The sequence below is a fragment of the Bufo bufo genome, chromosome 3, assembly GCF_905171765.1.
Source record: "Bufo bufo chromosome 3, aBufBuf1.1, whole genome shotgun sequence".
Classification (NCBI taxonomy): Eukaryota; Metazoa; Chordata; class Amphibia; order Anura; family Bufonidae; genus Bufo; species Bufo bufo.
The window spans coordinates 272,322,781-272,347,915 of NC_053391.1; the positions used below are offsets into that span (position 1 = coordinate 272,322,781).

Genomic DNA, 25,135 nt, shown 5'->3' on the forward strand with positions numbered 1-25,135 from the left:
TGCTTGACGAACACACCGACTGTTGGCTCGGGGTGTCTGATGTCACTTAGGATGAAGTGGATGACCGAGTTAACCAATCGAGAACTGCTGGGTTGCTGGTCAGGCTAGATGACACCTGGAGCTCAGACCTCTCGCTGAGACTACTGCTGGCACACACCCTTACTCTGCTGGGCATCTGCCTGCACCAGAAACATTTAGGCCTCTTCCCCTCCTCTGTGCATGGCCTGGCACTACTCTGTCTGACATACTTTTAGCTGAACTAAATTAATTAAAAGCAAATTAAAACACCCCTAAAAGCGACAAATATATATTTCTTTCTGTACTGAAATAGGCCACTAAACGCTTTCTCCACAAATAACTGCAACAGTGAAGTGCGTATATATTTTTCTTTCTGTACTGAAATAGGCCAGTAAACGCTTTCAACACATATAACTGCAGAAGTGAACTGAGAATATATTTATCTTTTTGTACTGAAATAGGCCAATAAATGCATTTAGCAGAAATAAATGCACCAGTGAAGTGTGTATATATTTTTCTTTCTGTACTGAAATAGGCCAATAAACGCTTTCAACCCATATAACTGCAGAAGTGAACTGAGAATATATTTTTCTTTTTGTACTGAAATAGGCAACTAAACGCTTTTATCACAAATAACTGCACCATTGAAGTGCGTATATATTTTTCTTTCTGTACTGAAATAGGCCACTAAACGCTTTCGCCACAAATAACTGCAACAGTGAAGTGCGTATATATTTTTCTTTCTGTACTGAAATAGGCCACTAAACGCTTTCAACACATATAACTGCAGAAGTGAACTGAGAATATATTTATCTATCTGCACTGAAATAGGCCAATAAATGCATTTAGCAGAAATAAATGCACCAGTGAAGTGCGTATATATTTTTCTTTCTATACTGAAATAGGCCAAAAAACGCTTTTGCCTCAAATTACTGCACCAGTGAAGTGCGTATATATTTTTCTTTCTGTACTGAAATAGGCCACTAAACGCTTTCAACCCATATAACTGCAGAAGTGACCTGAGAATATATTTATCTTTTTGCACTGAAATAGGCCAATAAATGCATTTAGCAGAAATAAATGCACCAGTGAAGTGCGTATATATTTTTCTTTCTATACTGAAATAGGCCAATAAACGCTTTTGCCTCAAATTACTGCACCAGTGAAGTGCGTATATATTTTTCTTTCTGTACTGAAATAGGCCACTAAACGCTTTCAACCCATATAACTGCAGAAGTGAACTGAGAATATATTTTTCTTTTTGTACTGAAATAGGCCACTAAACCCTTTTATCACAAATAACTGCACCATTGAAGTGCGTATATATTTTTCTTTTGTACTGAAATAGGCCACTAAATGCTTTCTCCACAAATAACTGCAACAGTGAAGTGCGTATATATTTTTCTTTCTGTACTGAAATAGGCCAGTAAACGCTTTCAACACATATAACTGCAGAAGTGAACTGAGAATATATTTATCTTTTTGTACTGAAATAGGCCAATAAATGCATTTAGCAGAAATAAATGCACCGGTGAAGTGCGTATATATTTTTTTTTCTGTACTGAAATAGGCCACTAAACGCTTTTAGCAGAAATAAATGCACCAGTGAAATGCGTATATTTTTTTCCCTTTTTGTACTGAAATAGGACACTGAACGCTTTCACCACATATAACTGCAGAAGTGCGTATATATATTTTTCCTTTTTGTACTGAAATAGGCGACTTAACTCTTTCAACACAAATACTTGTAGAAGTGAAATGCGCATATATTTTTCTTTTTCCGCAGATATGAGCCACTAAGGCTTTTCAACATAGCACTTGCACCCCAAAAACAAGAAAAAATTGCTAGAATGCCAGAGCTGTACAATGGCTATTTGGATCCCCAAATAATGTTTCCCTGCACTTGTAAATCGCTTTTTTTTTTCACAGTAAGGTTTTTCTAGCACTGTCCCAAGCGACTTCAGAGGTCTATCCCTGCACTAAGATGCTGTGAAATGATTCCTCCCTATCCTTTCCCTGCACTTGTAAACCGCTTTTCTGGCACTGTCCCTAGAACCTTCTGACGTATCTCCCTGCACTAAGATGCTGTGAAATGATTTCTCCCTATCCTTTCACTGCACTTGTAAATCACTTTTTTTTTTTCACAGTGAGGTTTTTCTAGCACTGTCCCAAGCGACTTCAGATGTCTCTTCCTGCACTAAGATGCTGTGAAATGATTCCTCCCTATCCTTTCTCTGCACTTGTAAATCGCTTTTCTGGCACTGTCCCTAGAACCTTCTGACATCTCTCCCTGCACTAAGATGCTGTGAAATGATTCCTCCCTATCCTTTCCCTGCACTTATAAATAGTTTTTTCATTATTTATTTTTTTCACAATGAGGTTTTTCCTATTGCTGTCCCTAGTGCTTTCTCACGTCTGTCCCTGCACTCTGAACGCTGGAAAATATCTGACTCTAAGATGGCCGCCGTATTTATAGGGCTATACAGGGCTTGCTGGCTGCTGATTGGCTGCATGCATGGCATTATGGGTCAGCCCACCTTCCCAGAGTTCCTTGCCCTATATCCTCACACGTGTAGCTGCCATTGTAGCCGCAATTTTAGGAAAAATTGCGATTCGTTACGACGAAGCGCGAGGAAATTCTCAATAGTTGCGATTAGAATTTTTTAGGAAATTCGGATCGAATTCCACTTCGTCAGCTTTAAATCGCTCATCTCTATTTGTGATGGATCTGAGAAAATATTTTGTGATTTTATTAGGAGTGTCCTAATAACAGCAAGTTAACAGATCTTGTGGCTCAAAATGTTTAATAAAAACCAATTAAAAAAAGATTTTTAACTCAAAATGAGTACAATGCAATAAGTTAAAAAGTTGGCCCATAAAAGTGTACATAGCCTTTAGCCAAATTAGTTCTAAGGAGGGTGGACATATCTGTGTATATATAGTATATACAAATTGATAATTGCTCAAAGTCATGTATTGCTTTATCCACTTGAAAATAAAACAAATGTTCTTTTTTCTTTTTTTTTCTTTTCTGGATTGCCACCTATTCAGCGATGATGAAGCTTTTCATTTTACTCTCCTAAATGTATTTTTTTGTAGGCATCATGCATTTCAACTTCAAGAAAGCTGAGCCTCCACCTGAAACTCATACAATGCCAAGCAGCACAGAATCGCATATGGTCTCTCAAGAGAACACCACTGCAGTTGCTGGATCTGGAGATAAAAGTGCGGATACATTTAGAAAAATTCAACAGGAACTTATGAATCAAATAAACAAGATTCCATGTAAGTTTCAATTCTCTTTTTATTGAAAAGAACCATATATGTACAAACACAAAAAAAAAGCTTCCATAGTCTATGATCAGGGGCGTAGCTATAGGGGGTGCAGAGGTAGCAGTCACTACCGGGCCCAGGAGTCTGAGGGGGCCCAAAGACCCTTGTGCTGCATAAGAAGACACACAAAGCACTGAGGGAAGGGGGGCCCAAGCCTAACTCTTTCACCAGGGCCCATGAGCCTTTAGCTACGCCCCTGTCTATGATACAGCAGTAATATGTAGCAAGAAAGTGTATCACACATGAGCAATAATACGCTAGGCAAGGGCATACTGCACCATACGACAATGGTAAGTAGATCTCACAACTTGAGAATCAGTAAATAAAATAATTGTAATACTGAAGCGAGAAAGAAACAAAGTTGTGTAAATAAGAAGAAAAAGAAGGAGCGGGAAAGATATAGAAGAGGGGTGAGGGTTGAGAGTATAGGATAGGAAGACCCTATACAGTACATACGTCATATTGTAGTTGCAACCAAAGTCACAAACTTAGTTGACTTGAAAGCTGGTTAGGTAATATGTTGTAGGGAATAGAAAAGTAACAAGAAATAGTCACTTGTGACCCTTGATGTGACCCTTGAACCCAGTGTTGTTAATAGATCTTAAAGGTTTGAAAGGTTTTAAAGGTTCTAAAGCTGAGGAAAACTATGAACCAAAGCCCCTGTATCTCTTCCACGGTCCCAAGACCTTCAGGAATATTGATCGGGTATGGGATTCCAAATGGACCAGTTCATCAAAGCTAAATAATTGATCCACCTTGTCTACCCAGTGTGATAAAACAGGTGCAGATTCATTGTTCCACATATAAGGTATTAGTATGGTGGGCAAATTAAGATTGGCTGGGGTAAGGCTCGAGTTCGGACACAATAGTAGGACCAGTTTGGGATCCAGAGAAAGTTTTGTGGAGCATATTCGGTCAATAGCTGCCCCCACCTCCTTCCAGAATGGCTGTATGCTTGTGCAGGTCCACCAAAGGTGAGAAAGGGAACCCATTCCCACGCCACACCTCCAACATGTATCAGGTATGTCCGCATTAATCCTGTGGAGGATCTCTGGAGTATTGTAACTTATATGAGTTCTCTTGTATTCTGATACATCTATTGAGCCCATGGGAGTGCGTTAGAATGAAGGCTTTTTCTGGGTCTGTAAGCGTGGTATAGAGTTTCCTCTCCTATGCCTCCAGAAAATATAACTGAGAAGGCAATTCAGACAGAAGAGATGTGTAAGAAAGATACAATAGGCATGTAGGGAGTTTTTCAATGGAAATACGTTTTTCTAGCCAAGACAGTGAGTGAGGGATTATATGGTAGGGACATCTTCCTTATGTCTCTGCTGAACTCTAATACATGCTGCCAGCACTCTCGGTAAGGTTAAAACTTTATCCCAGTCTAGCTTTCCAGCATCGAAAAAGATATCTTTCACAGAGACATTAGTGAACAGTGACCAAACCCCCAAAAATTCTGAAGCCTGGGGGTGGATATGGGATTGAATCAGACTCAAAGAGGCATTAGGGCTTGTTCACATGACTGTGCCGTGTTTTGCGGTCCGCAAATTGCGGATCTGCAAAGCACGGATGCCGCCGGTGTCCCTTCTGTAACGGAATGGACAGCCCTTTATAGAAATGCCTATACTTGTCAGCAAAACGGACAAGAATAGGACATGACTCATAATTTTTACGGGGCCACGGAACGGAGCAACAGATCCGGACAGCACAAAAAACGTGGCTCGGATGCGGAACCAAACCACGGTCGTGTGAATGAGCCCTTAGGGTGAGGAAATCTAAGATCTGATGTTTTGAAAAGTGTGGACTAGACTGCCAGAGTTCCCTTCATCACAGCGGACTGCACCAAGGCAGATTATGCAAGTGGACGTATTCCCCATAGAATGAGTCTTTCCATCGGGGATAGGAGATGGTGTTCTAGATCTGAGCAAAGGTCAGGGGAATGGGGTATTCAGTTGCAAGAAAAAGTATGTGAACCCTTTGGAATGATATGGATTTCTGCACAAATTGGTCATAAAATGTGATCTGATCTACATCTAAGTCACAACAATAGACAATCACCGTCTGCTTAAACTAATAACACACAAAGAATTAAATGTTACCATGTTTTTATTGAACACACCATGTAAACATTCACAGTCTTTGGTGTTAATTCACACACAATGGAAAGTTCATATTGTACAAGTCACCTTGTTGGTAGTTCTGCCTCCAGTAGTCCACAGCAGGCTTTAGGGGGCCTGTTCCCTCTGCACTTGGGTCTCAGCCCTTCAGTCCGGCACAAAAGCTCAGATCCCAGCACAGAGACTCAGCTGCTGAGCCCAGCTGCCTATTTGAGGACAGCCAGGTGCTGCCAAAACCCGGACTGGCACTTATACTCCGGTCCGGTATTTGACCTCACCTGGCTGGAAACCAGCCCCAGCCGCCCATGTTGGGAGGAACATATCTGCCATCCCAGACAAAACCCCTCACTGTGTAAATGGGGGTCGCTTGTTTTAAGGAATTAACAACAGATGAGTGGCAAGAGATATTTAGTGCTTCCGACTGTAATTGATTTTAAAGTTGGAGACATCTAAAATCTTAAAAAACATTGATTAATCTGGGAAAGGCCATTTGGGGGTTAGATGTCATAATAAGCTTATCGGCGAATGCTGCTTCTGTAGGCGGGCCAAAATCTTCGCCCACCATTTAGCATCAGCGTTTAGGAGAGATATCAGGCGATAACTCCTGCACTCCTGAGGGTCTTGATTTATCTTTATAGATAACGGTGATTCAAGCTTCTAAGGCTTGGGGCGGGAAGACTACTACCTTCAAAGAGTGAATTACACAGAGCAGTGAAGTATGAAATCAAAGTGTTGCTAAAAGTCTTGTAATACTGCATGGGCAGACCATTTGGGTCTGAGCTCTTTCCTGATGGAATGAAGGAGAGGGTTTGGGGTATTTCTGTCTCTGTGATAGGAGCTATGTGATAGGAACAATTAGGAGGAATCTGCAGGAGAAAAAGTTGGTAAGTCTAGCAAATTGAGGAAAGCCTCTGTGGCTGTAGCAACTGTGGTTGTTGGGGTGTCTTAGGGGCAGGGATGTTATAGAGAGCCGCATAAAAGTGCTTAAATGTCTTTGCGATATTTGGGGTGGATTTGTGAAGGAGGCCATTGGTGTCTTTAGTAGATGGGATGAATGAGTCAGACCGTTGTTTCTTAGTCTATGTGGACATTAGCTTGTTGCCTCTGTCGCCATGAGCGTAGGCTTTAAATTTAGACCTAGGAGAAGTTTAGCAGATGTAATATAAAAGGTGTTGGCCACTCTCCATGTATTTGCTACTACTGTGTGGGAGGCAGGGAAAAAGTTTTTTTCCTAATATACACTCACCTAAAGAATTATTAGGAACACCTGTTCTATTTCTCATTAATGCAATTATCTAGTCAACCAATCACATGGCAGTTGCTTCAATGCATTTAGGGGGGTGGTCCTGGTCAAGACGATCTCCTGAACTCCAAACTGAATGTCAGAATGGGAAAGAAAGGTGATTTAAGCCATTTTGAGCGTGGCATGGTTGTTGGTGCCAGACGGGCCGGTCTGAGTATTTCACAATCTGCTCAGTTACTGGGATTTTCATGCACAAACATTTCTAGGGTTTACAAAGAATGGTGTGAAAAGGGAAAAACATCCAGTATGCGGCAGTCCTGTGGGCAAAAATGCCTTGTGGATGCTAGAGGTCAGAGGAGAATGGGCCGACTGATTCAAGCTGATAGAAGAGCAACGTTGACTGAAATAACCACCCGTTACAACCGAGGTATGCAGCAAAGCATTTGTGAAGCCACAACACGCACAACCTTGAGGCGGATGGGCTACAACAGCAGAAGACCCCACCGGGTACCACTCATCTCCACTACAAATAGGAAAAAGAGGCTACAATTTGCACGAGCTCACCAAAATTGGACTGTTGAAGACTGGAAAAATGTTGCCTGGTCTGATGAGTCTCGATTTCTGTTGAGACATTCAAATGGTAGAGTCCGAATTTGGCGTAAACAGAATGAGAACATGTATCCATCCTCTGATGGCTACTTCCAGCAGGATAATGCACCATGTCACAAAGCTCGAATCATTTCAAATTGGTTTCTTGAACATGACAATGAGTTCACTGTACTAAAATGGCCCCCACAGTCACCAGATCTCAACCCAATAGAGCATCTTTGGGATGTGGTGGAACGGGAGCTTCGTGCCCTGGAAGTGCATCCCTCAAATCTCCATCAACTGCAAGATGCTATCCTATCAATATGGGCCAACATTTCTAAAGAATGCTATCAGCACCTTGTTGAATTAATGCCACGTAGAATTAAGGCAGTTCTGAAGGCAAAAGGGGGTTCAACACCGTATTAGTATGGTGTTCCTAATAATTCTTTAGGTGAGTGTATGTCATTAAGCAGATCTGACTGCTTTTTCTATATTTTGAAGCCACGCCCCCTGAGCCCTCTCTGCCCTGCAACCGAATCCGGCAATGGCTGTATGCGACATGGAGGAGCTTCACAACAAGCTCGTCCATGCCAGATCATCTGTGAAGTCTATCTGCACCTGCGCTCTTCTCCCTCACCTGTAAGAGCAGAGCATGCGCAGTCTGCTCCTGTCAGTGATGACTTCGGAGTCTATAAGAGATGAAGGACAAGCATTTCCCGAAGTTCCCTGCCATAAACCCTCCTGAGCCCCTGCATACAGTAGGCATTTGATAGATTTTTTTCGGGCTGCTGTCCCGACCCAAAAATGGGTGGGGCTAATTGAAAGTGGGTGGAGCCTAGAAGTTTAAAAAAAGATTTTAGAGATATGTAAATGAGCCTTGTAAGGTGCCCAAGGGGCTGTACGAACCTTCCTGGTGCCCAGCCACGCTCCCCTGTGAAGGACCCAGCACCGCCTATGTCCTCCGAATCTCCTTCTTTCATCACAGTTAGATTGCCGTAATCTCGCAATGCGTAGTACCGGTATAGTGTTCCTTCCCAGTGCTGGCATCAGCCTCAGGGAAGGAACTGCGCATGCGCGCGCTCGCGCATTGCGAGATTACGGCAATCTGACTGTGATGAAAGGAGGAGATTCGGAGGACATAGGCAGTGCCGGGCTCCTACACAGGTGTGTGTGGCTGGGCACCAGGAAGGTTCGTACAGCCCCTTGGGCACCTTACAAGGCTCATTTATATATCTCCAAAATTATTTTTTAAACAAAATAAAAAGACACAGCCCTATAGGACCGGTATATTGCGGACATGCTAGCGGCGATCTAGCCGAGCATGTCGGCGTCTCTATAACCGAAAACGAGGTGACCCCTTTAATGTGACCTATAAACTGTACCACTCAATTGAAAAACAAACTGAAATCTTTTAGGTGGAGGGAAGAAAACAAATAAAACTAAAATAATGTGGTTGCATAACTGTGGATGTAGCTGTGTTCAATATTAAGCAATCACATTCAAAATCATGTTAAATAGGAGTCGGCATACACCTGCCATAATTTAAAGTGCCTCTGATTAACCCCAAATAAAGTTCAGCTGCTCTAGTTGGTCTTTCCTGAAATTTTCTTAGTCGCATCCCACAGCAAAAGCCATGGTCCACAGAGAGCTTCCAAAGCATCAGAGGGATCTCATTATTAAAAGGTATCAGTCAGGAGAAGGGTACAAAAGAATTTTTAAGGCATTAGCTATACCATGGAACACATTGAAGACAGTCATCATCAAGTGGAGAAAATATGGCACAACAGTGACATTACCAAGAACTGGACGTCCCTCCAAAATTGATGAAAAGACGAGAAGAAAACTGGTCTGGGAGGCTACCAAGAGGTCTACAGCAACATTAAAGGATCTGCAGGAATATCTGGCAAGTACTGGCTGTGTGAGACATGTGACAACAATCTCCCGTATTCTTCATATGTCTGGGCTATGGGGTAGAGTGGCAAGACGAAAGCCTTTTCTTATGAAGAAAAACATCCAAGCCAGGCTACATTTTGCAAAAACACATCTGAAGTCTTCCAAAAGTATGTGGGAAAAGGTATTATGGTCTGATGAAACCAAGGTTGAACTTTTTGGCCATAATTCCAAAAGATGTGTTTGCCGCAAAAACAACACTGCACATCACCAAAAGAACACCATACCCACAGTGAAGCATGGTGGTTGCAGCATCATGCTTTGTGTCTGTTTTTCTTCAGCTGGTACTGGGGTCTTAGTTAAGCTAGAGGGAATTATGAACAGTTCCAAATACCAGTCAATATTGGCACAAAACCTTCAGGTTTCTGCTAGAAAGCTGAATAAGAAGAGGAACTTTATCTTTCAGCATGACAACGACCCAAAGCATACATCCAAATCAACAAAGGAATGGCTTCACCAGAAGAAGATTAAAGTTTTGGAATGGCCCAGCCAGAGCCCAGACCTAAATCAGATTGAAAATCTGTGGGGTGATCTGAAGAGGACTGTGCACAGGAGATGTCCTCGCAATCTGACAGATTTGGAGTGTTTTTGCAAAGAAGAGTGGGCAAATCTTGCCAAGTCAAAATGTGCCATGCTGATAGACTCATACCCAAAAAGACTGAGTCCTGTAAAAAAATCAAAAGGTGCTTCAACAAAGTATTAGCTTTACCCTTTAAGGACCTATGATGTAGCTGTACGTCATGGGTCCAATCCCTAAACATGGCGCCCGCTCGCTCATGCAGTGGGCGCCTCAGCCACAGGGTCTCTGCTATTTTAAATACATGTACAGTTGCAAGAAAAAGTTGAGGAACCCTTTGGAATTTCTGCACAAATTGGTCATAAAATGTGATCTGATCTTCATCTAAGTCACAACAATAGACAATCACAGTCTGCTTAAACTAATAAAACACAAAGAATTAAATGTTACCATGTTTTTATTGAACACACCATGTAAACATTCACAGTGCAGGTGGAAAAAGTATGTGAACCCTTGGATTTAATGACTGGTTGAACCTCCTTTGGCAGCAATAACTTCAACCAAACGTTTCCTGTAGTTGCAGATCAGACGTGCACTACGGTCAGGAGTAATTCTTGACCCTTCCTCTTTACAGAACTGTTTCAGTTCAGCAATATTCTTGGGATGTCTGGTGTGAATCGCTTTCTTGAGGTCATGCCACAGCATCTCAATCGGGTTGAGGTCAGGACTCTGACTGGGCCACTCCTGAAGGCGTATTTTCTTCTGTTTAAACCATTCTGTTGTTGATTTACTTATATGCTTTGGGTCGTTGTATTTTTGCAACACCCATCTTCTGTTGAGCTTCAGCTGGTGGACAGATGGCCTTAAGTTCTCCTGCAAAATGTCTTGATAAACTTGGGAATTCATTTTTCCTTCGATGATAGCAATCCATTCAAGCCCTGACGCATCAAAGCAGCCCCAAACCATGATACCCCCACCACCATACTTCACAGTTGGGATGAGGTTTTGATGTTGGTGTGCTGTGCCTTTTTTTTCTCCACACATAGTGTTGTGTGTTTCTTCCAAACAACTCAACTTTGGTTTCATCTGTCCACAGAATATTTTGCCAGTACTGCTGTGGAACATCTAGGTGCTCTTGTGCAAACTGTAAACGTGCAGCAATGGTTTTTTTTTTAAAACAGGGGCTTCCTCTGTGGTATCCTCCCCTGAAATCCATTCTTGTTTAGTGTTTTACGTATTGTAGATTCGCTAACAAGGATGTTAGCATATGCCAGAGACTTTTGTAAGTCTTTAGCTGACACTCTAGGATTCTTCTTCACCTCTTGCAGTCATCTTTACAGGACAGCCACTCCTAGGGAGAGTAGCAGCAGTGCTGAACTTTCTCCATTTATAGACAATTTGTCTTACCGTGGATTGACTTTTGGAGATACTTTTATAACCCTTTCCAGCTTTATGCAAGTCAACAATTCTTAATCGTAGGTCTTCTGAGAGCTCTTTTGTGCAAGGCATCATTCACATCAGGCAATGCTTCTTGTGAAAAGCAAACCCAGAACTGGTGTGTGTTTTTTATAGGGCAGGGCAGCTGTAACCAACAACTCCAATCTCATCTCATTGATTGGACTCCAGTTGGCTGACACCTCACTCCATTTAGCTCTTGGTGATGTCCTTAGTCTAGGGGTTCACATACTTTTTCCACCTGCACTGTGAATGTTTACATGGTGTGTTCAATAAAAACATGGTAACATTTAATTCTTTGTGTGTTATTAGTTTAAGCAGACTGTGATTGTCTATTGTTGTGACCAATTTGTGCAGAAATCCAAATCATTCCAAAGGGTTCACATACTTTTTCTTGCAACTGTATGTGATCAGCCATAAGGCTGATCGCATACATCTTACCTTTCAGATGCCGTGGTCAAATGTGACCACGGCATCTGTGCAGACCGGAACCAGAAGTCACGCGATTCCGTTCCGGTAACAGCGGGGAGCCTGTTACCCTGCGGAAATTGACCGAAGCCTCAAGCAGGCTTCCGTGTCAATTAGATGTATATACCAATACAGGCCACCAGGAGGAAGGCTTGTATTGGTATAGTGAAAAAAACACTCACCTAAAGAATTATTGGGAACACTATACCAATACGGCGTTGGACCCCCTTTTGCCTTCAGAACTGCCTTAATTCTATGTGGCATTGATTCAACAAGGTGCTGATAGCATTCTTTCGAAATGTTGGCCCATATTGATAGGATAGCATCTTGCAGTTGATGGAAATTTGAGGGATGCACATCCAGAGCACGAAGCTCCCGTTCCACCACATCCCAAAGATGCTCTATTGGGTGGAGATCTGGTGACTGTGTGGGCCATTTTAGTACAGTGAACTCATTGTCATGTTCAAAAAACCAATTTGAAATGATTCGAGCTTTGTGACATGGTGCATTATCCTGCTGGAAGTAGCCATCAGAGGATGGATACATGTTCTCATTCTGCTTACGCCAAATTCGGACTCTACCATTTAAATGTCCCAACAGAAATCGAGACTCATCAGACCAGGCAACATTTTTTCAGTCTTCAACAGTCCAATTTTGGTGAGCTTGTGCAAATTGTAGGCTCTTTTTCCTATTTGTAGTGGAGATGAGTGGTACCTGGTGGGGTCTTCTGCTGTTGTAGCCCATCTGCCTCAAGGCTGTGCGTGTTGTGGCTTCACAAATGCTTTGCTGCATACCTCGGTTGTAACGGGTGGTTATTTCAGTCAACGTTGCTCTTCTATCAGCTTGAATCAGTCGGCCCATTCTCCTCTGACCTCTATCATCCACAAGGCATTTTTGCCCACAGGACTGCCGCATACTGGATGTTTTTCCCTTTTCACACCATTCTTTGTAAACCCTAGAAATGGTTGTGCGTGAAAATCCCAGTAACTGAGCAGATTGTGAAATACTCAGACCGGCCCGTCTGGCACCAACAACCATGCCACGCTCAAAATTGCTTAAATCACCTTTCTTTCCGATTCTGACATTCAGTTTGGAGTTCAGGAGATTGTCTTGACCAGGACCACACCCCTAAATGCATTGAAGCAACTGCAATGTGATTGGTTGACTAGATAATTGCATTAATGAGAAATAGAACAGGTGTTCCTAATAATTCTTTAGGTGAGTGTAAGTCTTTACTGATGAATATTTACCCATCAATAAAGACTATGGTCAATCAAATGATTGCCAGTTATTGTCACCCAAGGTGACTTAAAAAAAGTAAAAAATTTAATAAAATCCAAAAAGTTCAAATCACCCACCTTTCCTTAAAATTAAAATAAAAATACTTACTTAAAAATACCAATAAAAAAAGAAACATAATGGGAATTGTCGCGTGCGAAAACGCCCATACTATTAAAATATAACTATATTATTGGCATATGGCAAATGGCGTAGCAGGAAAAAATAACCCAATAATTTTTTAATACAAACTGATCAAAAAGTCGCACACACTTAAAATTGGTATCTCTAAAAAGAACAGATTGTCCCGCAAAAAATGAGCCCTCACACAGCCCCATACACATAAATACAAAAAAGTTATAGGGGTCAGAATATGGTTATGACATTTTTTTTGTTTTCCTCAAAGGTTTAAAAAAGAATTTTCAGTATTAAAACGCAAGAAAAATTATACAAGTGTGGTATCATTGGAACCATACTGACCTGGAGAATCAAGATAACAGGTCATTTTTACCACATAATCTACAGTGTAAAATAAAAAACCTTTATAAGAATTGCATTTTTTCCCAATTCTACCCCATTTGTAATTTTTCACCGCTTCCTACTACATGGTATGCAACCGTAAATGGTGCCATTAGAAATTACAACTTGTCCCGCAATAAATAAGCCCTTATAAGGCTATGTGAATGGAAAAAACAAAAATGCAAAAATGGAAAATCCCAGGGTCATTAAGGGTTTAAGGGTGTGCACACTTATGCAACCATATTATTATTATAAATTTTTTCTTCCCTCTACCTAAAAGATTTCAGTTTGTTTTTCAATTGAGTTGTACAGTTTATAGGTCATTTTAGGACATTTTAACAGGGGTGTGTGTATATAGTGTGTGTGTGTATATATATATATATATATATATATATATATATATTTTTTTTTTAAATATGTTTAAGGGGACCATCCAGATCTATTGATTACACATTCTTAGGATAGGTCATCAGTATCTGATCGGTGGGGGCCTGACAACAGGCATCCCCGCCAATCAGCTGGATGAAGGGGAGGCTGTGCTCTATGCAAGCACGGCTTCCTCTTCATTACACTGCTTGTCGTCTTGCAATTGCAGTGTAATAAAAGTACTCACTACATTTAGGTGAATGGAGCCAGTGCTTGTAATTATACTACGTCTCTGCTCCAGAGGAGACGACGCATAGTACAATGACCAGGAAGCAGTGCCTCCTCAAACAGCTGATCAGCTGGGGTGCCACGTGTCAGACCACTGCTGATCAGATATTGATGACCTATCTTGATGATAGGTTATGAATATATATGGAAGGACAACCCCTTTAACCCCTTCAGGACCAGACTATTTTCCAATTTTTACTTTTGGCTTCCCGGAGCCATAACTTTTATAATTTTACATTGAAATAGCTGTATGAGGGCTTTTTTTTTTGCGGGACAAATAGCATTTTCTATTGGCACCATGTACTTTTGAATTTGATGTGGTGTAAAGCTGTAAAATCCAGGTGGGGTGTAATGTAAAAAATAAATAAATCTGCCACAGTGTAATTACAGTGATTTTAATACTGAAAAAGATAATTAAAAAAAATATATATTCTTTTCTTTGCATCTCTATATTCTAATCCCCATTTCTGTTTTAGAATTATGTCTGCGTTGATGACTGAGGGCTAATTTTTTGCGTTGTGATCTGTAGTTTTATTATTTCTACCACTTTGGAGTGTTTGAAGCAATGAAAAAAAGTTAAATTGGCCATTTTGATATATATATATTTTTTGTTATACCGCCCACCCCATGGGATACATATTTTAATAGGGATAGTTTTTTTTTTTTAAGTGGCGGTGCAAAAGATAATTTATATTTTTACTTTATATTTATTTGTATCTTTATTTTGGAGAAAGAGGGATGATTTTAATTTTAATATTTTAAAAAGCCCTCCTTATTTAACAGCCCTCCTAGGGGATCTGAACATGCAATCTTTAGATTGCTTCTCCTATAGACTGCTGTGAATTAGCATTTGCAGTCTAAGGGCTCATGCACTCAAGTGTGTGCCCCGTTCCTGTATTGCAGACAGCAAACATCCTATTGACTTGAATGGGTCTGCAATCTGTAAGATACAGAGTGGTATGGAGCGGAGGCACGGATCAGAAGCCAAAGTGCTTCCAAAGGATTTCTCGCCGTGCTTCTGCACCGCAAAAAAATTTAACGTGATCTGTCTTTTTGTGGTGTGGATCGCAGACCCATTAAAGTGAATGGATCCATATCTGAAAACTGCCTGCACTCGGCTGGTACCTGTGCATTGCAGACCACTATATATGGTGCAGCACTCTTGGGGAAAGCCACCTCAGATTCTGTGGTTACAAAAGACCATGGCATCTGTCTGCGATCGGCATTATGGTCATTCACAGACATTAGCCCTGGCTCTCTTTAAAACAGCAGAAACCCAGAACAGAATCTAAACAAACCTGTCTCAGCAAACTACACTTTGCTGAAACCACTGCAGCTTTCTGGATTTCAGTTATCTCACCCAGCTGTGGTACCTGGGTGAGATATACATGCCTTCCAGCACTTATACTGTACACATTACCAAAGTAGATATAGATAGATATAGAGATGTAAATAGACACAGTAAATGATGATAGATATCTCTCTATCTTCACACACACATATTCTATATATACACACACATACATACACACACACACACACACACACCCTGTACACCTATGTACATATCCTCACAAATGTATGTATTTTATATACACTCACCTAAAGAATTATTAGGAACACCTGTTCTATTTCTCATTAATGCAATTATCTAGTCAACCAATCACATGGCAGTTGCTTCAATGCATTTAGGGATGTGGTCCTGGTCAAGACAATCTCCTGAACTCCAAACTGAATGTCAGAATGGGAAAGAAAGGTGATTTAAGCAATTTTGAGCGTGGCATGGTTGTTGGTGCCAGACGGGCCGGTCTGAGTATTTCACAATCTGCTCAGTTACTGGGATTTTCACGCACAACCATTTCTAGGGTTTACAAAGAATGGTGTGAAAAGGGAAAAACATCCAGTATGCGGCAGTCCTGTGGGCAAAAATGCCTTGTGGATGATAGAGGTCAGAGGAGAATGGGCCGACTAATTCAAGCTGATAGAAGAGCAACGTTGACTGAAATAACCACTCGTTACAACCGAGGTATGCAGCAAAGCATTTGTGAAGCCACAACACGCACAACCTTGAGATGGATAGGCTACAACAGCAGAAGACCCCACCGGGTACCACTCATCTCCACTACAAATAGGAAAAAGAGGCTACAATTTGCACGAGCTCACAAAAATTGGACTGTTGAAGACTGGAAAAATGTTGCCTGGTCTGATGAGTCTCGATTTCTGTTGAGACATTCAAATGGTAGAGTCCGAATTTGGCGTAAACAGAATGAGAACATGTATCCATCCTCTGATGGCTACTTCCAGCAGGATAATGCACCATGTCACAAAGCTCGAATCATTTCAAATTGGTTTCTTGAACATGACAATGAGTTCACTGTACTAAAATGGCCCCCACAGTCACCAGATCTCAACCCAATAGAGCATCTTTGGGATGTGGTGGAACGGGAGCTTCGTGCCCTGGATGTGCATCCCTCAAATCTCCATCAACTGCAAGATGCTATCCTATCAATATGGGCCAACATTTCTAAAGAATTCAGCCACGTAGAATTAAGGCAGTTCTGAAGGCAAAAGGGGGTCCAACACCGTATTAGTATGGTGTTCCTAATAATTCTTTAGGTGAGTGTATATCACATTGTAGGAAAAGCAGTAACCTTTATTCAATGCTGGGAATGTAGGATTTCTATCATTATGTTGATTTCTCTGTGTAGTTATTTGACTGAAGAACTGATGAGATGACACCTGAGGTGCTGTTGTCACTATGGCATCACAAGTAGGCAGAGGTGTCATGTGAATGCTCCTCTGAAGATGCTTGCTGTAATGCATGCTGGCATTTGTACTTTCACTTTGCAGCTGCTCCGCCCACACAGCCTCTCATCAACGTGAGCATGCTATGCTGAATGCAGTAGAAAAATTATATATACACAGTATAGCTGTCATGATACAAATACCTCTTGGCATTAGTTATTGTGTGGGGAACTTTATTGTTTTCTATACTTAGGGTGGCCAACCCCTTTAAGCAAATTCTTCAACTCAGAGCGCAGGTTAGGTATGTCTTGAGTGGTGGCCAGGGCTTTAGTCTGTTTGGTACAGAAGGGAGTCAAGAGCGGCTGTACGTTTCTTTTTGATCTTGGAATCTAAGGCTATTACTACACCCCTGATCACTGATTTATGGGCCTCCCACACAATAGGCGTGGCAGTCTGAAGCGGAAGTCTTCTTCTAAACAGGATTTTACCATTGGTATGTGGCAAGGGTCTGCTATCAGGGTTTCATTAAGACGCCAGTTCCTCTGGGGCAAGTCTCTCAAGGTTATGGTGATAATGACTAGGGCATGGTCCAAAATCGTAATACTTCCTATATCTGCTCATTAGTAAGTGCAAGATGAGCAGAGGACAAAAAGAGATAGTCCAGTCTATGGTAGGAGGAGCTGGTGTGTTAGAAAAAAAGTGTAGTATAGGTTTGAAGGATTAAAAGGCCTCCATACATCAGTGACCTGTAATTTCCTTCAGAGCCCTCTGGAGTCGGCTTAGCAGTCTATAGGAAATACATGGTGGAGGAATCTAGGATGGGTTCAATAGGTAGGTTAAAGTTTCGACCCAGAATTACAACCCCTTCCTTTTTGGAGGGTCTGAATGAGCCACTGAATTTGCTGTCTGTTGGGGGCATACAAAGTACCTAATGTAACTGGTGTGTCTACAATCTTGCCCTTAACAAACAGATAGCGACCTTCTGGATCAGCATCCCTGGCAGTATGCTTGAATGGTAGTTGTTTATGTACAGCTATACTGACACCTCTTCGGGCAGATGTGTGTGTGCTATGAAACCATTGAGCAAAATATTTAGAAGGAAGACATGGCACCTTACCTGTTTTAAAATGCGTCTCTTGATAAAAGGCAATAGTGGCTTTGTCGTTTTGTAGAAGGGAGAAGACTTGTGAACGTTTCCGTGGCTTGTTCAGTCCTCTTGCGTTCATGGAGCAGACTACAACATATACCATATTGCAGTGGCATGCCTAGGGTGTTTGGCACCTTGGGCGGGTCCTTTCTCTGGCACCCCCTCCCCAATACTTTAAAAAAATTTACCCTCTGACAGCTCACAGTAGTATTGCCCTCATTGTACAACCTTCACAGTAGTTTTGTACAGATGTGTGCCCCCTCACAGTAGTTATGCCCACATTGTGCCCCCTCACAGTAGTTATGCTCTCTCTGTGCCCCTTTCACAGTTGTAATGCCCTCTTTGTCCCCCCTTCACAGTAATAATCCCTATTGTGCCCCCTTCACAGTAATAATCCCCATTGTGTCCCCTTTATAGTAATAATCCCAATTGTATCCCCTTCATAGTAATAATCCCAATTGTGTCCCCTTCATAGTAATAATCCCCATTGTGCCCCCTTTATAGTAATAATGCCCACTGTGCCCCCTTCATAGTTATAATGCCCACTGTGCCCCTTAATAGTAGTAATGCCCACTGTACCCCCTCCATAGTAGAAAACCCCATTGTGCCCCCTTCAGAGTAATAATGCCCACTGTGCCCCCTTCAGAGTAATAATGCCCTCTGTGCCCCCTTTATTGTAGTAATACCCTCTGGGTCTGTGCCCCCTCCACAGTAGAAATGCCCATTGTGACCCCTTCACATTAGTAATGCCCTCTATATCCCCTCAATAGCAGTAATGCCATCTGTGCCCCCTCCATAGTAATAAAGTCCTCTGTGCCCTCTCCATAGTAGTAATGCCCTCTGTGCCCCCTGCATAGTAACAAAGTCTTCTGTGCCCCCTCCATAGTAATAAAGTCCTCTGTGCCCCCTCCATCGTTATAAAGTCCTCTGTGCCTCCTCCATAGTAATAAAGTCCTCTGTGCCCCCTCCATAGTAATAAAGCCCTCTGTGCCCCCTCTTTATTAAACCTCCCCCCCAAAAAACACAATAACTACTCACCTTGTCCCGTACCTGAAGCTCACATTCCTCTCTTCCCTGCAGGCGCAGATCGCTCTGCAGCAGTGTGTGGGCGGGGCTTATGCAGAATTCTGAGCTGCAGGCTCCGCCCACAAAGGCTGGCAGCGCGATCTGTGTCTGCAGGCTGAATGGTGGAGCGGGAAGAAATCTTCCTGCTTCACCATTCTGTGCACCGCGGCCCTGAAGGAGAAGCACGGGGAGCAGAGCAGTGAGTGACAGGACCGCAGCTCCGAGAGCTCCAGCAATGAGAACTTCCATCTGTATGGATTTACACCACTGCCATATTGGTAGAGAGATATACATTATGCTACTGCACAAATATTCCAAAAGAGGGAGAAGTAGAGGAGGACGAAAGAGAAGACAGCAAAGGAGGAGTAATAGAGACAGATAGCATGAAAAACTATGTATGCAGCGAATGGCATTAAGCTAATTGGATTAGTACTCCACAGAGCACCTGGTTACTTGGAGATGCCTAATATACAGTACAGACCAAAAGTTTGGACACACCTTCTCATTCAAAGAGTTTTCTTTATTTTCATGACTATGAAGGCATCAAAACTATGAATTAACACATGTGGAATTATATACATAACAAACAAGTGTGAAACAACTGAAAATATGTCATATTCTAGGTTCTTCAAAGTAGCCACCTTTTGCTTTGATTACTGCTTTGCACACTCTTGGCATTCTCTTGATGAGCTTCAAGAGGTAGTCACCTGAAATGGTCTTCCAACAGTCTTGAAGGAGTTCCCAGAGATGCTTAGCACTTGTTGGTCCTTTTGCCTTCACTCTGCGGTCCAGCTCACCCCAAACCATCTCGATTGGGTTCAGGTCCGGTGACTGTGGAGGCCAGGTCATCTGGCGCAGCACCCCATCACTCTCCTTCATGGTCAAATAGCCCTTACTTTCAAAGTTTTCCCAATTTTTCGGCTGACTGACTGACCTTCATTTCTTAAAGTAATGATGGCCACTCGTTTTTCTTTACTTAGCTGTTTTTTTCTTGCCATAATACAAATTCTAACAGTCTATTCAGTAGGACTATCAGCTATGTATCCACCTGACTTCTCCTCAACGCAACTGATGGTCCCAACCCCATTTATAAGGCAATAAATCCCACTTAATAAACCTGACAGGGCACACCTGTGAAGTGAAAATCATTTCAGGGGACTACCTCTTGAAGCTCATCAAGAGAATGCCAAGAGTGTGCAAAGCAGTAATCAAAGCAAAAGGTGGCTACTTTGAAGAACCTAGAATATGACATATTTTCAGTTGTTTCACACTTGTTTGTTATGTATATAATTCCACATGTGTTAATTCATAGTTTTGATGCCTTCAGTGTGAATCTACAATTTTCATAGTCATGAAAATAAAGAAAACTCTTTGAATGAGAAGGTGTGTCCAAACTTTTGGTCAGTACTGTACACAACAAGAAAAATGGCAACCCAGGAGTGTGGGGTCTCGTGGAGCACCCATAGGTCTACAATAAACCATCGGGAAAGAGTAGTAGGGTAAGTAACCAGCCAAACCCCAATAGTGAACAAAATAAACAAAACAGAAAAAACTGAAAAGTCCATCTGGAAGCCTGTTATTGAACAAAATCGTACGATAGGTCTTTGGCCACCCCTCGGCATCAGAGCAAAAAAGGTCCAAGGAACTGAGCCAGTCCGTTGACACAACTCTATTGCACATATTTCCATCTCAGGCGAGGCAACGGCCCAGTATTAAGACCGACTCCTGAGTATAATAAGTTTAATCTCTGGGGCCCAATCACCGGTCTCAGGCCTGTAACATAGCTGGGCCTCTGGTATGAACCCAGTCAAAAGATGAAAATTAGATTTGGGCCGTATTTCAGTCCACACAAAAAAGGAATGAAAAAGAAAAATGGAGAACAAGATAAAAAAGAAAAACAAGAGAGTCGTTAGCTCACAGTCGAGGAGGCCTAAGTACTGGTAACTGGATCCACATAGTCCGAGACTCACTCAGATCCTGGGCAACAAAGAACTTCCCCTCTTGATATTCTCTGCTTTCCCATGAGAGACGATATTCCATGTCTCAGGGCATGGCATCCATGAAGGTAGCTCAGTAGGGGCAATGCCAAGGGAGTCCCAAGCCGCCCTCAGATCTTGAGGAGATCGGATAGTGATCTGTCTCCCATTTTTTATGATGGCCAATCAAACAGGTATAGCCAGCGAAAAGGGGTCGCCGATTCTTTTAGGGCATCCAAAAGAGGGCGCAGCATTTGGCGTTTCGCTAGGGTAGAGGCTGCCAAATCTTGGTAGATCGCAATGTCTGCCTCTTCATAACGAAGTTGGTCAGTTTCCCTGCTTCTTTACAAAAGCGCCGCTGTATCCACATAACTGAGCAAGCCACAGAAGACATCACGTGGCGGTTAGTTCGGCTTTGGTTTCGGGCTTGAGTGGCCTCTGTAGGGTCTCTGGACTTATCCCTACCGTTTTCCCCATGTTAACACAGATGGAGGGTGTATTTGGCTGGTCCTTGTAGGGAGCTCAGACACTAGCAGCACGGCCAGGCTCTGCTCTTGACTTGATGAATAGGGATGAGCGAACATCCCTATTCATCAATTGGGAACGAGAGGTTATTGACCCTAAGCTGGGGACAGACCTGGTGCTCTGGAAAAGGTATATTGACGACGTCCTGTTTATATGGAAAAATGACCAGAAATCATTAGATAGATTTTTGGAGGATATAAATAAAAATGACTATAATCTACGTTTTGCAGGAAAGACCAGTCAAGAAATGGTGGAATTCCTGGATTTAGAAATTAAAATAGAGGAGTCCAGGTTGATCTGTAGTACATTTCGGAAGCCAACATCAAAGAATAGCTATATTCTATATAATAGCTGTCATCTGCCACAATGGCTCTTAAATGTACCTACAGGACAATTTAGAAGAATTAGGAGAAACTGTTCAAAATTGGAAGTCTTTGAAAAGGAAGCTGTAGATATGAAGAATCAGTTTTTGGAGAAGTTATATCCAACAGAGGTTTTGGATACCGCACTAAATAAAGTCAGACAACTAGACCGGCAATCCTTCTTTGATACAAAAATAAAAGTACAGAAAGATGAAAATATAAGAATAATTGTCCCGTTCAATACTCAACACAAAAAAGTGAGGTATATCCTAAATAAACATTGGCATTTTCTGAATAAAGATAAAATAATAGGCCAATTAATTCCTGACTTCCCACAAGTTATTTTTACCAAAGCCCCTAATTTAGCACTCATGGTAGCACCAACTATCCCAAAAACCAATAAAAATAAAATAGATTCATCCATACAAAAATGGACAAATATTACAGGTTTTTTTCGTTGTGGAAAATGTATGGGGTGCAAAAATACTAGATTCCCTAAAAAGACATCGGCAGTGATATCCACAACAAATGGGCATCAACATATAATTAAGGATTTTCTCACATGTAACACTAATAGCGTTATTTATGTTATACAATGTCCTTGTAAAAGACAATACGTGGGAAGAACTAAGAGACAATTGAAAGTTCGCATAGCAGAACATATTTCCAATATAAAGAAAGGCTATATAAAACATACTTTGTCAAACCACTTTAAACTTATACATAACCAAGACCCTAGTGGATTGGTTTTTTCAGCATTGGAAAAAATAGAAACAGATTGGAGGGGTGGAGATCACATCAAGAAAATGTCAAGGGTTGAATCAAGATTCATCTTTGACTTTAATACCCTATTACCAGCAGGATTAAATGCTGAAATTGAAATATATGGATTTCTATAGATGTGTTTTGGGGGGGGGGGGGCCCTGACCGAGGAGAGACCCGTGAGTATTTTATGCCTCCGAGTCTTCCCCCGGTGATGGACTCCCCCCTCTAATATCCACTTGTCGAAGCTCCCCAACTAAAGATAAATTTAAAATTAATATAAAAACTAAGAAAAGTTATTAATAAAATATTTATGAGTCCTATTTTAGTGATATACATAGTCATTGAGTATTTTATCTTTATATAAAAATATTTTTATTTTTATTATTTTTAACATAACACACCTGGTTTATATATTGGTTCTATATTTAAGTGATTTTATGTAATCGAACTGTCCATATATACTTGATAATGATTGATATTGAAATAATATGGAATCAAAACAAAAAACGCATTGAAACCGCAATACATAGAATATAGTATCAGGACCGCACAAACATGGTGCAGTTTTTGACATTTTGATACTATTTGTATTTATTGGTCTGTATCTTTATCAGCATAGATGAATAGTATGGAATAGACCGGTACATGCAGATTGAAGATGGTGAATAGAGAATAAGTATAATTATAATTATAATTGTATTAGAAAACAAAGAATAAAATGCTGCAGCTGTATTTATATGCGTGTATGTTTATACGGACATATATTTATATAGACATATGTGAATCTTTTTAACTTGTATTGTAGTGTGTCAGTGATATACTTAAACCGTATATATTTAATTTATTTTTATTGAACTAGTAAGGGATATATCTACAATTTAGACCGGAGAAGGATGGTATGTCACTTCCGTTCTCAAGTTGATTAATTTAATCCGCACATGATTGAGGTATATAAAAGTTGGTCATTTCCATGGAGATTTTAGCCACTGATGAGGGAGTCGTAGCCAACTCCGAAACGCGTTTGGTAGCTGTCCCATGGAATAAAGTACAGCACCGGAGGATTGAAAGAGCTCAAAGGAAAAGAAAGAGAAGTAAAGGATCAGTGATTTTGCATTGTGAATAAGCGGAGACAAGCCGGACACCTGCCTGTTTGGAGAGCCAGCCGTGTGACAAAGTCCACCCTTGCTGAATAACTGATTGATCTCCAATACAGCACGGCTATACAAACACACCGAAGATCCTGAAAGCCGCATCATCTGTACACGCTGGAGTTTGTGTAATCACTGCTTATCACACGTGGGACGCCACCTGTGACGCAGTAAAAGCCGACATCACTACATCATAAATTGTGAGTACAAACAGCTTCGGCTCTTCTTTACTAAACCCAGCAACAGTGTAACATTCCAATACAGACTGCGACTATTGAGTCGCAACAGTCGCAAAGTCATTTGTGACTATTCAAAAGACTTTATTCAAACAAATAAACTTTTCTCTCATATCGGAGCATTGAATGGGTTAATAACCCACTTGGAAGGACATTAATTACCTCAAACGCACTTTGGCATACATATAGTTGAATTATCAGCACAAAGTGTAGGAGCTATATATTACGGCTGACATATGTACTATTGTAGATAGACGATATTATTGAATAATTCTTATATGTATTAGTATTTTTAAGTAGTTTTTATGAATTTTTATGAAATTTTTATGATATTTTTATGATATTTTTATGATGTTTTTTATGAATGGTTGTTAAAAGTATATCACTAATAATATAATAAAATAAAATATCAGTTTATCCATCATCCGTGTGGTACCTAATACTGGTGTGCCCTACCACTTCTTTCTCTGATTTACCTTTTTTAGAGGATTGGGTGAATCCTCTCGATAGGAGCACCCTGTTCCACTCTTGAATATACAGGTGAGCCCTCTCTACCTATTCACTCACGAACTGTATAGTTCGGGTTCGTACCGAATTTTGGGGTGTCCGTTACACGGACCCGAACCCGAACATTTTCGTAAAAGTCTGGGTTCGGGTTCGGTGTTCGGCGCTTTCTTGGTGCTTTTTGAAAGGCTGCAAAGCAGCCAATCAACAAGCGTTATACTACTTGCCCCAAGAGGCCATCACAGCCATGCCTACTATTGGCATGGCTGTGATTGGCCAGTGCAGCATGTGACCCAGCCTCTATATAAGCTTGGGTCACGTAGCGCTGCACGTCACTCTGCTGTTACAAGTGTAGGGAGAGGTTGCAGCTGCGACGTTAGGGCGAGATTAGGCAGTGATTAACTCCTCCAAAACACTTAAGACAGTGATCGATCTACAGCTGTGGATCATTGAACTGCTGCTATTCAATTGCTCACTGTTTTTAGGCTGCCCAGAGCGTTTTTCAGTCACTTTTTTCTG

General features: G+C 41.4%; 1 protein-coding gene across 1 annotated transcript in view; it reads left to right on the forward strand.

Annotated features, from left to right (window-relative positions):
• LOC120995132 (synaptotagmin-2-like) overlaps window positions 1-25,135 on the forward strand; it is a 619,044-nt gene that overhangs the window by 126,282 nt on the left and 467,627 nt on the right. Inside the window, 1 exon segment of the mRNA XM_040424147.1 lies at window positions 3,118-3,303. Coding sequence (XP_040280081.1) covers window positions 3,123-3,303 — 181 coding nt within the window. The 5' untranslated portion in view covers window positions 3,118-3,122.